General features: G+C 47.4%; 1 protein-coding gene across 1 annotated transcript in view; it reads right to left on the bottom strand.

Moving 5' to 3' along the window:
* The window catches only part of TM9SF4 (transmembrane 9 superfamily member 4), a 56,833-nt gene that overhangs the window by 19,939 nt on the left and 18,374 nt on the right, over nucleotides 1–18,520 (bottom strand). Inside the window, exons 2-9 of the mRNA XM_010352774.2 lie at nucleotides 13,543–13,656; nucleotides 10,549–10,648; nucleotides 5,418–5,586; nucleotides 5,188–5,317; nucleotides 3,994–4,117; nucleotides 1,910–2,028; nucleotides 1,696–1,807; nucleotides 269–339 (exon numbers count right to left, since the gene is read on the bottom strand). Coding sequence (XP_010351076.1) covers nucleotides 269–339; nucleotides 1,696–1,807; nucleotides 1,910–2,028; nucleotides 3,994–4,117; nucleotides 5,188–5,317; nucleotides 5,418–5,586; nucleotides 10,549–10,648; nucleotides 13,543–13,656 — 939 coding nt within the window. The remainder of the gene's footprint in view (nucleotides 1–268; nucleotides 340–1,695; nucleotides 1,808–1,909; nucleotides 2,029–3,993; nucleotides 4,118–5,187; nucleotides 5,318–5,417; nucleotides 5,587–10,548; nucleotides 10,649–13,542; nucleotides 13,657–18,520) is intronic.

Below are 18,520 nucleotides of genomic sequence, written 5' to 3'. Positions count from 1 at the left end.
GGAGGTTGAGGTGGGGGAATCATTTGAATCCAGGAGGTAGAGACTGCAATGAGCCAAGATCACGCCACTGCTCTCCAGCCTGGTGACAGAGACTCCATCTCAAAAAAAAAAAAGTATACTAAACTGTTTTAGTATGTTGAGGTTTCCTCTATGAATAATAATACACACACACACACACACACACACACACACACATACACACACGCACACACACGGTCCTCCTCCCCTCCCCGTCCAACTTCATCCCTCCCCAGCCAAGACCTCGTACAATGTCATCCTCCTTGTTGTAGTTGGCAATGTCCTTCCGGAGGGTCCGAATGATAATCATGCTCAGGATACCTGAAACAGATGGGGTTGAGGATGAGGAGAAGTTGGTGCTGCCAGTAAGCCTATGCTCCATGCCCTCCTGGACATGATGTTTTACTGTGCGACAGCTGGCAAGCACAGCTTGCTCCATTATGAACTGGCTATGCAGTCACCTCAAGGCCTCTTCTTGGGGGAGCTCCACTCCAGCTACCAGGGGAGGAGATCAGAGTGTGGAGGTGGGGACGAAAGGCCTGCTGGGATGGGTAGGGGTATCCTGGGGAGAGGAGCATCCCAGCTGTTCCATGGCTTGGTCCTACCGACTCTCAGTGCATGTGTCGAAGGGCCACCTGTGGCTCCACCTCTGGCTATCTGCTGCTTCAGTTATGGCTCCTGGCCTCACTGTGTCCTCACTGGCATGCCTTTCTTCAGGCTCTCCTTTTTGCCCAGAATGCCCCGCCCTGCCCTGACTTCTACTCATGCTTCACGGCTCACCCTGGGCATCTTCACCTCCCAGCACCCTGAACAGTACAGAGCTACTCCTGGCCCCATTTGTACTTTCCTGTTTCCCTCTCTAGGCAGCACTGTGTGTCAAGAACATGGGCCATATGACCTTGAGTTCACTTAACATTTTCGGGCTTAGTTCACAGGGCTTCAGGGATTGAAATGTTTGGAAAGTGCTTAGTTCAGCAGCTGGCCCTATGGTAAATGTTTAATAAACAGTACTTAGCATTATCTGTGCTTCTCATATGATAGTGAAACCATCAGTGTCATTCTACTCCTGTCTACCACCCTCTCACCACCTGGTTTCTTGCCAAGCTTATCTCACTGCAGGACCATGATCCTCACTGGCACAGACTTTTCCCAGGTCTCTGGATGGTGGCTCCTTCTCGTAAAGAAAGGTCTTCCCCAAAGAGCCTTCACACTTTTCTCAGCTATTGTGCATTTGGCCACCCTGCTGATCTGCTTCACAGAATGTATCACTATCTGGAACTCCACTACTTATTTGCTTTTTTGTTTCTCTCCCACCACTAGAATATATAGGCTCTGTGAGAGCAGAGCCTGGGTTGGGCTTGTTCACACCATATTCCCAGCATCTGGCAAAGTGCCTGGCACAGAATGAGCAACAACAACATCTTGTTGAATGAATCAAGAACGTGTGCAGGCTCAGGTATGTCTGTCCTCTATGAATGAGCTCTCCAGAGTTCCAGAGCTCTCTAGAGATGAGTCTTGTTCACCTATGTACACCTGATGCTTAGCAGAGCCCTGATGTCTGTTTTTGACCTACACCTGGCCCTGAGAACACCCTGGAAGTCCCCCATACATGATGTGATGTCTCAGTCCCTCAACCCCAACTCCCATCCCCTTTCCTTCAACCCACAGATCTCTCACCTGACAGGAAGAAGACGACAACGACAGAGTTAATGATAGAAAACCAGTGGATCTGGACGTCACTCATGGTTAGGTAAGTGTCCCAGCGAGAGGCCCATTTGATGTCACTTTCCTGGCAGGTGGGAAGAAGCACTTAGAGTCAGGCCTCCTGCTGGAGAACCTGACACAGACCAGAGCCCTCCTCCCCTGCCCATGAGCTCCAGCCCCTTCTCACCTCCCAGTGGACAGAGTAGGTGAAGTACAGCTGATTCTCCTTGGTGGGGTCAATTTCTTGGGGCGAGGAGTTGGTACCCTCGGGCAGAGTGCACGAACTCTTCTCATCTGTTTTGAGGTCTGAGAGAGACAGAGACTCAGTCTGCTCCTGTAGTGGCCAGTGCCACTGCCCAGGGGCTATTCCAGGGGCTGCCCTCAAGGCTGTCTGTTGTGGGGACCCAGCCTCTAGGGTCTGACTGGAGATTGGGAGCACAATGGGCAACAATGGGTTTTATTTTTTATTTTTAAATCTTATTTTTTTAGAGACAGAGTCTTGCTCTGTCACGCAGGCAATGGTACAATCATAGCTCACTGCAGCCTCAATCTCCCAGGCTCAAGGAATCCTTCTGCTTCAGCCTCCGGAGTAGCTGGGACTACAGGCGGATGTCACCACACCTGGCTAATTTTTAGAAATTTTTTGTAGGGACAGGGTCCTGTTATGTTTCCCAGGCTGGTCTTGAACTCCTGGCCTGATGCAATCCTTCTGTCTTGGCCTCCCAAAGCACTGGGATCACAAGTGTGAGCCACCGTGCCTGGCCAACAATGGTTTTTGAAAATTATTCCCCAGAGCCCTGACTTTCCAAAGGTACTTAGGGGCTGCAGAGAGGTCTGTGCATGGGGGAAGGGAGGGGCCTGAGTTGGAGTTCCTCCCTGAGTCAGTGTTCCTTCACTCAATTCAAACATTCACCCACCATCCAGCCAGTCCCATTCAACATAAAACCTTGATCCATTCCATCATGCCTACTCATTTATTTAGTCTATCTCTAAAGTTCTGGCATTTTCGTAATAAATCATTCAGATGTTTTCTCCATTCATTTGCTCATCTGTTCATCCTGTTATCCATCTACTCATTTAACCAACAACGTATAATAAGCACCAACTATGGGCCAGGTACCGTGCTAGGTGCTTAAGATAAAATGGTGAGCCAGGCGCAGTGGCTTACGCCTGTAATCCAAGCACTTTGGGAGGCTGAGGCGGGTGCATCATGAGGTCAGGAGTTTGAGACCAGCCTGGTTAACATTGTGAAACCCCGTCTCTACTAAAAATACAAAAATCAGGCATGTGTGGTGGTGGGCGCCTGTAATCCTAGCTACTGGGGAGGCTGAGGCAGGAGAATCGCTTGAACCCTGGAGGCAGAGCTTGCAGTTAGCCGAGATTGCGCTACTGCACTCCAGCCTGGGCGACTGAGAGACTCCGTCTCAAAAAAAAAAAAAAAAAAAAAAAAAAGGAGACAGGGAGACTCTAAGCTCGAAGAGCCAGTGGGGAGCAGGTGGCCTCAAAACCATCATATACACAAACATAGAACCACACTCGGGAAACTCCCAGCAGCAGATGCGCTACAGAGCTCTTGAAGGGCAGGATCTACGTTTGGGACTTCTGGGTCTAATTTTGTTTGAACACTAAGTTCCACAGTGGAAAAAAAAAAGCCCAAATACCACCAACGATGTCAAAAGGCTGGGCATGCTGCTTAATTGAAAAGCACACTGTGGTGATCAAGGGCCAAGAAGTGAGGCGAAGCCGGACCAGCTCCTAGGCCCATTAGTACTGTGCTGGGCTCTGAAACTCCTGCACACCTGTTGACCCTGGGCAAATTTTAGTTTATGCCAATCACTCACACAGAGGGAGAGGAACAAAGAAACCTGCTGCCTATGGGCTTTGTCGGTACCCTGGCCCCTTGTTCTCAACCCCCGGTGAGCTGGCTGGTTCTTGTGAGGAGGCCCAACAAAGCCCCAACTTGCTGTTTGGTCTTGGCCGAGTTACTGGCCCCTTTTGAGCCCCTAGTTCCTCATCTGTAATCACCACATACCTCCTGGGGTTGCTGGGAAGGGGTAAACTAGTAAGGTGTCCAACCCGTGACACTGCCGCTGTCAGCTGCCCCCCCACCCCACCTTCCCTGATGAGAATACAGTGATCCTACCTTGGCTGGGCCCACATGCCTCACCCAAGCCCATCAGCCAGCTCAGGAGGGAGAAGAGTGCGAAGACCCTGGGTGGAGAAGCCCAGGCCCATCCAGCCCTGCCCCTCCGGCCACACCTCCCCACTCACCCTCCAGCCTGATGCTCTGGGGAATCACCTCGAAGCGGACGACACGGTATGTGTGCTCCTGGTCCTCTTCCATGTCCTCCCGGTGGTAGTAAAGGATGAATGAGAGGTGGTTGTGCAGGTAGATCTGAAATGCAGCAACAGAGAGAGCACAACAGAACATCACTTAGGGATACTCTCCAGGTATTAGGGTCCTCGCCTCGCCCAGCATGCCTGGCTGTACCAACCTTCCTAAAACACTATTCTCATCACCCCCCTACTCAGAAGCTCTTCAAGGGCTCCCTGGGACTTATCAGACAAAAGCCCAGTTCTCTCAGCCTGGCATTCAAGGCCTTCTATCCTCTGACCCTGACAGAACTAAGTGTCATCATCTAAGTCACATGAGTTCACCCAGCCTCCCCTGCGCCCACTGTCTCATGAACCAGTCCCTACCCTGCATTCCACTCCAACTAGAATGTCACTCCCAACTCCACTCAGCAAAAGCCGACCAATTTCTCATGGCCCACCTCCTCTGTGACAACCTGAGTGTAAAAGGAGCTCCCTCTGACCTCCCCGCCATTAACAGCCAGTGAAACGCAGCTGGGACTTGAGACCTAGAGCCTCCCACTGTTGGTTCTCTTCCCAATTAGGACAGATGCCCTTTGGCGACAGGGGCTGCACCTCAAAAGAAATGTTTTTGTCATTTATTCCCTAATATCTTTCAGTTTAGAAAGAAAGAGAAGAGAATCAGGGCTATAACCATCACATTATTAGCTGAGTCTCCAGGGCTGTGCTGGGAAGTGCTCACACGGATGTGCTAATTTACCCCGCCACTGCTGCTGCACGTATTTCACAGCTAAGGAACCACAGGCTCAGGGTCACTCAGACAACTAGCAAGTGGGAGAGGCAGTATTCAAACCCAGGGAGCCTGCATGCTCTTGACCACTACGTAGCCCTCTCTCCTACATATTGATGAAGTTCTACATTTTTTTTGATGTTGTTTTAATCTTAGGAAAACGGAACCTGACGTCCTAAGAACTGTGCCTTCACCTCCCTGTAGCACCTCCCAGGGCCTTGCCCGGAGCACTCGGACCTCTGACAGACCATCATGCCCAGGGCACCTGGAGAAACTTGCTGTGGCCGAGTGCCACCTTTTCTGTGGCCCGGGACTCGTGAGGTGTGGCTCCCGGCCCTGTGAGCACGCCAAAGACACTCTACCTTGTTGACATCTGTGAAGCCGAGCCGGTAGCCGTGTTCAAACTGCACGTCTTTTTCCTTCTTCTTGTCATCGCTGTCTCGGTTGGAGTAGAGCTCCAGCCGGGTGGCCACAGGCAGGTTGTCAGCAATGCTGGAAAGCGAATGCCCCGCTCAGGTCTTCTCAACCGCCTCTCCCATCAGTGCCCTCCCCTGTGTGAGCCTGAGGCAGCAGGGAGTAGAGGGCGACTTACAGGTGGACGTAGTAGTCTTCTGTGATCCGCTCAGCCACAAGTCGGCTCTGCTCCACTGTCAGGGTCACTGGCTTGTTGGACTGGCTGCACAGAACTTCACACTTCTTCTCACTGTTCATGAGAACCTGGAAAGGGGTGTTGACAATCCGGTCCCCTCTCAGCACCTCTCCTGCCATAAGAGAGACAGATCGAGCTCAGAGCTTCAGCCCTGAGGTTGCTGAGGTCAGCAGAGTCACAGAGACACAGGACTGCAGGACAAAAATGGGCTTCCAAGGACTTCAGCAGTGCCTCAGCCTGGCAGCCAATGCCCTTCCCCATCAGTTCACACCCAACTGGCCCAGCTAACCCCCACCTGCCACCCTCCTCCTTTGGGCTCTAGTGCTACCAGACCCCTTAGCACTCATCTAGCACCACATCCTTCTATGCCTCTGGGCCTCAGTCGCTTCCTTCTCCGGGAGTGCTGTTCCCTGCCCCATGCTCCTGGCCTCCCCAGGAAGCCCAGTTTTCATTTCATTCTCTCTGGGAAGCCCTTCCTAACCCCTCAGGACAAGCCCATCACTCCCTCCCCTGACTGCCCTGTGTGAGGGCGGCATTATGCAGTGGAGAGATGGCTCTGAGTCCCGGCTGCCTGCCTTAGCAGTCTTGGTAAGTCACTCCACCTCACTGAGCCTCAATGTCCTCATCCGTAAAATGGGATAATAACAGTACCCACCTCACAGGGTAACAGTGAGAAATAAAGGAAGTCAATCCAATAAAGTAGCAGGCACAGAGTAGGCAGGCACCAAACGCCCTTTTATCATCAGACTCGTTCCTATGTTAAGGATCTACTTTGCACAATGTGCTGATACAGTCGTGTTTCTGACTCCCCTACCTGACTATGAGCTCGTTACTGTTAGACTGTTTCCTATTTATCTCTGTGTCTTCAGTTCCTGGTTCCAGCAGGGAAGGGAGTGGGGTGAAACCCAGCACCTGAGATTTTTAGCCAAAACATCTTTTGACACAATGAAGTGGCACCCCTTGTGTGCCTTTTGCCTCAGAGTAACCTGCTGCCAGATGTCACCCTAACAGGCACTGAGCAGTTAGGGACTATCAAGCAAACCCCATGGTGCTTTCATTCTGAGCTGTTCAACAATTGATGGACAAGATGAAGACTAATTAACACCTCCACATGCACTTGGTCTCGCACTTTTCCTCCAGGGTGGATCTGCTCAATAGGGCACTCTCCCTAGTCATCTAGTCATTCATTCATTCATGAAGATGTACTGGGTACTGGCTACCTGCCAGGCCCTAAAGATACAAAGTTGAATAGACGTACTCATAGAGTGCATGGCCTAGCAGGAAGATAGACTTTGCTGAATAATCAGCAAAATGAGAATATATAACTTGCTGTAGACACAAGGGAGTGGGGCTAGGACAGCTTCCCTGAGGAAGTGGTACTTGAAAGGAAGAGAGAAGTTAAAAATAGGGGAAGAATATTCCAGACAGGACAGCATGTGCAAAGGCCCCTTTGGGACAGGGGGAGGCATTGAACCTGAGAGGCCTGTGTGGCTACAGTGTAGAAAGCTCAGATGAGCTGCAGAGATGGGCCAGTGCTAGACCACAGGGGCCTGTGGGACACACACAGTTTGATCTTGACCAGTTTGACCTAGAAAGCAACAAAATCCAATGAAGGTTTCTAACGGGTAGAGAAAGACGTTATCTGAGTCTGGTTCCAGAAAGATCACTCTGGCTGTTTTGTGAAGAAAACAGAGGATGCAAGGAACTGGCAGTGAGCGGTGGGGTGTGGGGGGGTGGCAGCAGCGATGGCAGTCAGTCATGCATGAGCGACACTGGTGGCTGGAACAGGTGCTGGTGAGGGTGGAGAAGAGTACACAGGAGCTCCGAAGAGGTGAAATCCAGGGGAAGCATTGCTGACTGTAAACAAGGCATGAGTGAGGGGTGGTGCATATTAGGAAGACTCTGAGGTTTCTACAACCAGGTTCTAGGTGGGAAAACAGGAAGAACAGCAAATTTACATTGAAGGCATTTTCAGTTTGGATATATCAAGTGGGCACTTAGATATCAAGATGTGACGCGCAGAGGAGAGGTCAGGGCACAGATGGAAGTTGGGGGTTATCGGCCCACAGATGGTAAATGGCAGGGCCGCGAGCTACACTGCCGTAGGGGCCAGCACTCTGTTGTGCAAAGTAGCAGCCCTGGCAAGCAATGCTTCGAGTGTGGAGGAGGCACACAGGAGAGGGAGAGGGTGAGGAAGGGCCTGGATGAAGGCCTCACCTCTCCACCCTGTGTTGGAAGGCTGGCAATGCAGGTGAGCCTGCAAAACCCAGGGATGGACGGGCCAGTGAAGAGTGAGGACACAGTAAGACATATGCAGAGTCCACTGCTGAAATGGCATTTTAAAGACAACAAGCTGAGGATCAGAGACCTGCTTGTGGTGATACAGGGGGGTGGTGGTAATGCTAAACCCCTGGCCTCTTTCCTCTATAACATTTCCTACTGCCCATTTTATCTCCTGTCAACAAGGATCTTGCTTGAGGAGAGAAAGAGCTACAGAAAGGAACAGGACGGCAGACCAAGCACGGTGGAATCGCTTCTTGGTATTTAAAATTAAGTTTAAACCAAGAAAGGGGACATAATGGTCAGGAAATGGCTCATTTCTATTTCTTTTTTTGTTTTGTTTTTGAGACAGAGTCTTGCTCTGTTGCTCAGGCTGGAGTGTAATGGCGCGATCTCGGCTCACTGCAACCTCTGCCTCCTGGGTTCAAGCAATTGTCCTGCCTTAGCCTCCCAAGTAGCTGGGATTATAGGTGTGCACCACCACACCCAGCTAATTTTCGTATTTTTAGTAGAGATTTACGAATTTTTTTCAATTTTGTATTTTAGTACATTGGCCAGGCTGGTCTTGAACTCTTGACCTCAGGTGATCCGCCTGCTTTGGCCTCCCAAAGTGCTGCGATTATAGGCATGAGGGAAATGGCTCATTTTATACACGGAAGTACTCCTTTTAATAATGAGCAGTAAGCCATGAATGTGGAGCCTCCCAGAGTCCGAGGTTCTATCCGGAACACCTGCCAAGGATCTCCATCAATGTGACACCATTAGCACAGCCCTCAGACAGCCCCATGGGCCTTTCTGGAGAAGGCAGCCTGGGACAACAGAAATAACTCTGGCTTTAGGGTAAAAAAAACCTGAGTTTAAAAAATCTCAATTTCTCCACCTATTGGCCATGTGACCCTGAATAAGTCTTTCAAACCCTTGAGGACGCTGTTCCCTCTACTATGAAATACTCAGCTTACAGAGTTACTATCAGAATCACGGAAGCTGCTGTACAGTGTGGTACTTATGGGCATGGATTCTGGAGCCAGAGTTCCTGGAGTTCTGCCACTTACTAAGTGAGTGACTTTACCTCCTTGCGCATCACTTCCCTTATTTATAATAAGGAGAGAGTAAGAGAATCTACCCCTTATTGTGAGAATTAATAAGTTAGAGTTGCTGTGAGAATTGAATAAGTTAAGGCACAGGAATGCTTACAACAGTGCCCAGCTCATAGGATGAGCCCTCTCGGTACTAATGATGACGATGAGGATGATGATGTAAATGGCTTACAATCCAATGGTCATGCAATTAAGGATGGTCTTGCTCCACTCAGGTAGGACACTAACACTTATCGAATGCTTACTATGTGTCAGGCACGGGGCTAGAAGCTGAGAAGAGAGGGGAACGTGAGACACAATCCCTCCAGTCAAAGAGCCCTTAGGCCATGAAGGCAGGCACTACGAAGACAGAATGAGATGCAATATGGCAGGATAACATTTGTATACAGAAATCTCCATTTCTATGAGGCAGGAACTTTCCCCAGCTTTAGGAAGATTTGGCAGAGGTTCAGAGAGGTTAAGGTCACCCAGGATCACACTAAGAGTACGTAACTATAGAGCCTTGGGCTGCCAAAGGGTCCACAACAGCTCCCAGAAGAAGGGAGGTACAGTTGTGAGGGGCCTGACATCAGGACCCTGGAGCACCAAGTGGGTCAGGCTTCCCGGGGAGAGGTAAGGTGGCTGGAAGATGGCATGGTGTGGAGAGGAAAGGAGGGCTACGGCAGGCAGGCACTGGTCCACAGATGGTAAGTGGCAGGGCCACAAGCTGCACCACTGCAGTCGGTGGAGGCAAGCCCAGGCTCTGAAGCCAATCTCTGTTCAATGCTACAAGGCAAGACTTCGGCACAGCTGGTATTAGGGGAGACGGTGCTACCCAATTTTGGTTATACTGGCTCCAAGGCCTGCCTCCAACTGGTCCAGGACCCCCAATACCTGGCAGTAGATAAATTTGTCAGCTAGGGGTTCCAGAAACATCTGAGCCATGGGTAGCCCTGATGGAGAAGGCAGCCCTTTCAGGGGCCTGCTCAAGAACCAGTTCTCTCCTTTCTCCTTCCTAAGGTGTAAGAAAAGAAAGTCTCTTAAGTTCCTTGAGGTCAGGGAGAGCATCTTTCCATGCTTTTATCTCTAGGACCTAACACAGTCATAGAGGAAGCACTAATAACTGTGTCATGAATAGACGCCTCTACACCTGAAATCCTGCCAAATGGAGAATTATTTAAATGAGAATAAAATGGCTACTAGTTATGGAATATTTGTGTCAGACACTGCACTGGGTGCCTCATATTATTTGACATGAGTGTTGCAGAGTTCAGCAAGAACTGTGGTGGCATCTCTGCTTGCATTCAGGGCAGAGGCACTCACTCTCCCTTTCCATTTAAAGCAGAGGAGGTGATGAAGCCACCAGAGAGGCGATATCTAAAAATCAAGAAGAGGAGGTGTAAGTAGAAGCCAAATGCTCCAAGTCTGAAGACTGACTGTGGATCCAAAACAAAGATCACTTTGGCTGTTTTGTGAAGAAAACAGAGGATGCCTTTGTCCACAGTATAAACAAAGACAAGTCACTTAACCTGCAAAATGGGAATAAACAGAGCAACTGTCTCCCTGGGACTGTTACGAGGTTTAAATAAGCTAACAGGTATGCAAACAATGTAGACCAGTGTCTAGAATATAGCAAAGTTAACTGTTGTTATCATTATAAAAATCATGCTGGGTTCCCCCTGGGGACAAGTTGACAGCAGTGTGGGAGAAGAACTTACCCAGATTCTCTGCCTTGTAGGTTATCTTGCTGGGCTGGCAGAAGGGCAGTGAATAATATTCGTAAGGTAGCTGGGTTCGAGAGCTGGTAAGCTTCACAGCCTGATGGGAATCCAGCAGAAACCAAGATGACCAATAATCCTTCCTGGTACCCACCCATCTTTAGTACACTTGGTAATATTATCTAATAGGCAAATGAATTAGAAGAAATGACAGCAGTACACTATATAATGTACTGCCCACAATTCTGAATTATTTCACATTTCATTCAATTTAGACTACATTACAGATTTAGTTGAAAATCACAATCAAATTCAATACACTGTGAGACTTTTGAACATGCTACTATCCCTTGACACAGTAATTTCACTTTTGGGCATCTTTCCTAAAGAAATAACTCCAAATAAGGAAAAAAAGCATTTTAGGAGCAACGAAGTTCACTCCTTATTCATAACCACAGTGATCTTCTTCCTTCAGCTCCTTGAGTCAGTCAAGCTCTCTCCTGCCTCAGGCTTTGACCCACTGCTCCTTTCTGCCCTACTGTGTGCTTGCCTGGCTTCTCCTCATATTCAGGTCTCAGCTCTCCCTTTGCTTCTGAGGCCTTCCTTCAGAAGGGAGGCCTTCTAAAGGAACTCCCCAATATCCACTGGACTGTCAGTCTTCAACTGTTTGCTTCATAGCATGTCTGATAAATTGTTAATTAGTTTCCCTGTTTTTTTGAAAATCAGTTTCTCCCATTAGCATTTAAGATTTAAGCTCTGTAAGGACAAGGACCACGTGTGCCTTGGCCACCTCTGTAACTCCAGTGCTTTAGAGCTAGGTACAAAGTAGGTACTAAAGTGCTGAATGAGAGAAGAGAGGAAAAATGAAAACTTCAACTCAAAGCCCCTGCAATGGGAAATTGATCAATAAACCATGATATATTCTTTCAATTAAATATAGTAAAGCCATAAAAAAATTAAGACAATGAAGGAGAATGTTTAGGAAATGCTACAAGCACACAGAATATAGCTCTGGAAACCACAGACAAAACAGAACCCATCAAAATGTTACAAAAAATACAATTTTAATCCAAACGTGAGTGAAGCTACCTTTACTATTTAGGAACTACTGACCATTCCTCATACACCACCTGAAAGTATAAAAGATTTTTGGAATACAGGTCTACAATCTTTCAAATCTTTTTTGGGATTAGAAATTTTCCGGATTCCCTGTAATCCCAGCATTTTGGGAGGGTGAGGCAGGCAGATCACTTGAGGTCAGGAGTTTGAGACCAGCCTGGCCAACGTGGTGAAACCCCATCTCTACTAAAAATGCAAAAATCAGTTGGGCGTGGTGGTACACACCTACAATCCCAGGTACTCAGTAGGCTAAGGCAGTATAATTGCTTGAACCCGGGAGGCAGAGGTTGCAATGAGACGAGATCATGCCACTGCACTCCAGTCTGGGTGACAGAGCAAGACTCCATCTCAAAAAAAGAAAATTTCCAGATTTTAGAAGGCAATGTGGTATACAAACCATAGCCAAGCTGGGTCTGGACAGTACCTCATATTCAATAACTATTTGTGCAGAGAAATGCAAAAATATTCATATCAAGTGGGATAGAAAAAGTCAATAAACAGCTTTGTGTTCAGTTCTGGTCAGTTCTTGCCTCGAATGTGCTTGGAAAAACTGAGTTCCAGAGCTTTCTGGATGTGAAACTGAAGGGATTAAGGACCTCTATTAAACATTCCATGAATTGCTTGAGGAAAAATGGCCAAAAAGTCTGTTTTAACAATTTTGTGTTTCTTAGCATTCTCACTCAGGAAATGAGAAAAGAATGCACGTAACAGAGAGATGTGTCCCACCTTTATGTTGCCTCCCACTCCCTCTCTTCCCACCCAAGGCGTCCATCCCTCACATACTCAGCTATGTGGGACTGGAAGCCAGAGCAGCCCTGGTACCTCCAGGCCACTGCTCTGCTCTGGAGGGAGCTTTTGACAGAGGTAGTGGGAAGAAGGTACGGCAGTAGTTAAGCGATGGGGTCTTGGGCTGGGTGTGGTGGCTCATGCCTGATAATCCCAGCACTTTGGGAGGCTGAAACATGAGAACTGTTTGAGCCCAGGAGTTCAAGACCAGCTTGTGCAACATAGTGACACCTCATCTCTACTTAAAAGAAAACAAAAAAAATTAGCCAGGTATGGTGGTGCACACCTGCAGTCCCAGTTACTTGGGAGGCTGAGGCAGAAGGATCGCTTTAGCCTGGGAGGTCAAGGTTGCAGTGAGCTATGCTCATGCCACTGCACTCCAACCTAGGCCACAGAGAAAGACCACATCTCCTCTAAATAGAGATGGGGTTTGAACTAACCCTATGTCTTCCTCACTATGTGACCTTGAACGTGCTAATTTTCCTTCCCAGGCCTCAGTTTCCCCATCTGTAAAATGAATAGGAAATCTGTGTAACATATAGAATTAGCCCTTCGGGGGACATCCTGAGCTAAGCCATACATATACCTGGCATGTAAATAAAAGTTATTTTAATGACTGTTCCTGCAAGTTACAAGTCTGACTGCCAAAGAAAAGAGATGCTCACAATATATGAACAATATGAGCAGACACTAGGAGTTATGCAGACAAAGCTGGTAACAGAGAAGAAGATGGAGCAGGTGAAAAAGGGAGGCAGAGATGCTAAAGAGGCAGGTGGAGCAAGACAAAGGCACAAAAACAGATGGACACATACATGACAGAGACAGAATACTTGAGAGCAAAAGTGAGAGTGAGAAAGAGACCGAGATGCACATATACAAAAGCATACACAGGGACAGAGACACAGAAAGAACCGGAAATGGAGAGGGGACCAAGAACCAGAGGCACAGGGAGAGGGAGACGCAGAGTTCCAGGGTAACTGGCACTATTCTTTCTTCTCTGCAACCACAGGATGGACACGAGCAGCTCACCATGGTGCTCCAGCCACGCTGCCTAGCACAGAGGCTCCAAAAATCCAGGAACACACTTACCTTGATTTCTACAGGATCATTCTGGTGGAAGTTGATTGGCGCGACCCCAGGCACATAGAAGGTGCTTGTTTCATACATCAGGGAGAAAAGCAGTAAAGACCATGGCAACCAATCCTGCTCAGAAGAGAGGCCAGGGTTGGATTGGGGAGAAGTGAAGAAGATCCTCTGAGGAAGATCAAGTCATACCACCTTAATGTTGCTTTAATTGACCCAGTGTCACCACCCTCTGACCCATGAAGCCTGAAGACCTCGTAAACGTCTCCCAAATGCCCCCAAGAGTGCCACAAGACAACAATTCTGCACTTTCAGAAGTAAGCCACAAAGTAATTAACACCTGGGCAAAAGGGAAGACTGTCACACAGGAGCCACATCTCCCTGCTTCTGGATCAATCTTCTTTTAACCATTTATAGTGTGTAACTCCCAGGATAGCTAGCAGGGAATAAAGCTCCAGGACATTTAATTAATTCCATTTCTCTGTATAGCAACTGGTTCACACTGTCAAAAGCTCCTATGTTACCAAGAGATGTTCCTACAAGTTTCTCCAAAACTGTGCTGGCCTCCGTCACCTCCCACTCTCCTCGCTCAGCTCAGCCACACATGCCTCCTTGTTGTCCTGACAACAAACCCTTCTGCCCCCCTCAGGGCCTTCGTCTTTACTGTGCCTTCTGCTGGAATGCCCTTCCCACAGGCACCTGCATGGCACATCTTTTTTCTTTTTTTTGAGATGGAGTTTTGCTCGTTACCCAGGTTGGAGTGCAATGGCACGATCTCAGGTTACTGCAACCTCTGCCTCACAGGTTCAAGTGATTCTCCTGCCTCAGCCTATCAAGTAGCTGGGACTACGGGTATCCATGACCACACCAGGCTAATTTTTCTATTTTTAGATGAGACGGTGTTTCACCACATTGCCCAGGCTGGTCTTCAACTCCTGACCTTAGGTGATCTGCCCACCTCGGCCTCCCAAAGTGCTGGGGTTACAAGTGTGAGCCACCACGCCCAATGGCACATCTCCTTCTTATTTCATTCAGGTCTCTCAAGTATCACTTCCTCAGAGCAGCCTGCACTGACCATTCTATCTAAAAAACAACCTCAGGGCTCCCATTACCCATTTCTCTAGTCCCTTATCTATTTCTCCTCATGGACTTATCTAATTGACATATACTATATGTATGTGTTTATTTGGGTATTGCATCTCCCTCTACCCTTGAATGTGATCTCTGTGGGAGCAGCACCATGAACAGTGCCTGGCACAGCATGGGGACTCAGGAAACATCTGCATGCAGCATAGGCACCTGGGAATCAAAGGCAAGAAAGGCCCATTGCATCTCTTTCCCTTAATAATAGCGCTTCACCCCTGCACGGAACTAGAAGAGCTGCCGGATTCTCTTCCTTCTGCGCAGTCTGAACAATGAACTTTTGTCTTCCACACGCCTAAATCACCAACTCAAGTCAGTTTCTGTATCTGACTGCTCTCCCTAACCTTTCACTGCTGTTGCATTTCAGATGCTTATTTCCTCCCACCTGGACATTGGCCACAGTCTCCTGATCACCTGTCTCCACAGCCCTCCCATCCATCAAGTTACACCCCGTCCAACCAACCAAGCAACCAACTGACCAACACACACACACACACACACACACACACTCTCAGATGACTCTCAGTGAAACTCAGTTTTATAGGAAATCAGGATCACTGAGTGAGGGGGCTTGCCAAAAATGCAGAATGACCTGTACTTTTACCTGGACTACAAGTTGAGGAAAAAAATGGCTTTACAAGTTTCTGAATTTGTAAAAGGTTCGGAATTCAGTACACTTTTTGCAGACACACAGCTTGGTCAAAGTCTTTTAAGCAATATCTTCATGGAGTTTTTCCTCTGATTTGTTGTGAATGTTTACAAGTATCTGCCAGCGGATGTTCATTAGGGAAGCCTGCCCGCCCCCCCCCCCCCCCCATAAACACAGTGCCATGGCTAAGACAGGTATACTGTATTTGGCAATCAGGAGGCCAGATGAATTAGGAGAGCAGGAAAATCTTTAAAAGAAATGACAAGACTAGTAGATAAATTGCCTCACGGGGCAATTTGGATAGGAAGGATAGGAAGACAGTATTTTTTCCCTCTGTCCTTTTTTTTTAAAAAAAAGAACTTTTTATTTTTAAGTAAATTCAGATTTGCAGAGCAGTTACAGAGAGACTATAGAGGGTTCCCATACATCCTTCACCCAGTTTCCCCTAATGCTAACATCTTGCATAACCATAAGCGAGTAAGGCTTTTTAAAAGCAACTGGCATGAACATTTTTTGAAAAAGCAAATTACAGTAAATAATCCAAACAGCACAATTGGGTATGCCATGAAAAATAAATCTTCCTTCCACTTCAGGTCCCCATGGACAACTGCTATCACCAGTTCCTTGAAAATCTCTCTAGAGACATTCCATGCTGGTACAAAGGGGAAGGTTTCATAGTACAGGTTGGCTTGAATACAAAAACAAATCGATTTTTCTTCTTTCTCTCTGAGTAGTGATGGAAAGTCTACCAACTGCAGGCTGGGTACAGCATCTGATTTCCTCTGCGTCAGGGGACCTCCTTCACCTGACTAGGCATCTGAAGATTCTGGCCCTTCCTCATTGGAACCTTTTGCCAACCCTCATATGTCATTGGTTAGAATGCAAGTGCGTCATGTGAGAGAAATAAACCCTGCCCTCTTTTTTCCTCTAATTCCCCTCTGTTCCTGAATTCCAGTTAACCAAAATATAAAGAAGGCAAATTCCTGTATTGCTGGCAAAAACAGCCACCCAAAAGTTGTTAAAAAAACAAAACAATCCCAGCACTTTGGGAGGCCGAGATGGGCGGATCACGAGGTCAGGAGATCGAGACCATCCTGGCTAACACAGTGAAACCCCGTCTCTACTAAAAAATACAAAAATCTAGCCAGGCGAGGTGGCGGGCGCCTGTAGTCCCAGCTACTCGGGAGGCTGAGGCAGGAGAATGGTGTGAACCCGGGAGGCGGAGCTTGCAGTGAGCTGAGATCCGGCCACTGCACTCCAGCCTGGGCGACAGAGCCAGACTCCGTCTCAAAAAAAAAAACAAAAAAACAAAAACAAAAAAACCTCAACCTTGAATTTTTGAAAAACAATCCTCACTCAAAGATACTATCAACAAACCACACACCAATTTATCTTAGAAGGATCAAGAGATGAAAAACAGCAAAGGATATTTTCGTAATATGCTAGAATCTTTGAACATAATACTTATGTTGGCAACCAAAAGCAATTCAGAAGTTCAACTTAGAACTAATGGCTGTATCCGATGACACTGTCTATTTTAGATATTAAAATGTCACTGTCTTGGTATTTTCACATGGCTATAGGGATTATAAACTGGAACACTACTGCAGGTTTATCTGGCACTCTGTATCCAAAAGTCCCCCAAAAGTACATACTCTTTGACTCTGTAATTCTGCTTCTAGGTATGTTAAGAAAAATGTGTCAGGTATGCCAAAATGTATACATGAAAGGGTGTTCGCCAACAGCATTATTTAAAATAGTTCACTACTGGCTGGGCGCGGTAGCTCATGCCCGTAATCCTAGCACTTTGGGAGGCCAAGTGGGGGGCAAATCACCTGAGGTCAGGAGTTCAAGACCAGCCTGGAGTACATGGTGAAACCCCATCTCCACTAAAAGAATAAAAATTAGCCAGGTGTGGTGGCACATGCCTGTAATCCCAGCTACTTGGGAGGCTGAGGCAGGAGAATTACTTGAACTGGGGAGGCGGAAGTTGCAGGGAGCTGTACTCCATCCTGGGCGACAAAGGGAGACTCCATCTCAAAAAAAAAAAAAAAAAAAATTCACTACTTACAATAGTAAAATGTCAAATGTTAGTGGAATGGGTTAAATTATTATATGTCCATTTAAATAGTCATCGAAAGTGATGACATGTTTCTTTTTTCTTTTTTTGAGACAGGGTCTCACTCTGTTGTCCAGGGTGGAGTGCAGTGGTGCAATCACGGTTCATTGCAGCCTTGACCTCTTGGGCTCAAGTGTTCCTTCCACTTCAACTTCCCAAGTAGCTGGGACCACACGCACATGCCACCATGCTCTGCAATTTTTCTTATTTTTTGTAAATACGGCATCTCCCTATATTACCCAGGCTGGTCTCAAACTTCTGGGCTCAAGCAATTTTCCCGCCTCAGCCTCCCACAGTGCTGAGATATAAGTGTGAGTCACTGCACCTGGCCGATACATTTCTTGAGTAGGAATGTTCAAGTTTTAGATTTACATAGTAAAAGCAGGAGCTAGAACATTGTGTGGCAGGATTCCTTTTTTTAAAGTTATCTTTGGAAAAATATTTAGGAGGCAAAATGTCTTACTGATGAGCTTTTTTCCTTTTTTGTGTATCTATATTTTCTAATTTTCTTAGAGGATTATATAGTATTTATGCCACTTAAATAACAAATGAGGCAAAAGAAAACATCACTGTTCTGAACACCGAGGTGAGAGTAATCCCAGCTTGGCACAGAGGAACATCCACCCACCGCTCCCACTGTCTCTCCAGCAGCACCTCCCACCTTTTCTTTCTAAGCCTTCAGGGAGATCTAGGACTCGGGACACTGTATAAATGTGTACACACACACACACACACACACACACACACACACACACAAAATGGAATACTCTTCAGCCATAAAAAAGAATAAAATCATGTCTTTTGTAGCAACATGGATGAAACTGGAGACCATTTATCTTACGTGAAACAACTCAGAAACAATGTCAAATACTGCATGTCCTTGCTTGCAAGTGGGAGCTGAATATTGGGTACACAGGGACATACACTGTGGAATAACAGACACTGGAGGCTCTGAAGGGTAGAGGTGGTGAGGGATGAGAAATTACTTACTGGATACAATGTACATTATTCAGGGAATGGTTACACTAAAAGCCCAGACTTCCCCACTACCCCATCTACCCATGTAACATGCA

This window comes from Rhinopithecus roxellana, chromosome 13 (assembly GCF_007565055.1).
Source record: "Rhinopithecus roxellana isolate Shanxi Qingling chromosome 13, ASM756505v1, whole genome shotgun sequence".
Lineage (NCBI taxonomy): Eukaryota > Metazoa > Chordata > Mammalia > Primates > Cercopithecidae > Rhinopithecus > Rhinopithecus roxellana.
The sequence above is the reverse complement of the archived record's forward strand: the minus strand, read 5'-3'. Positions and strand labels throughout refer to the sequence as shown.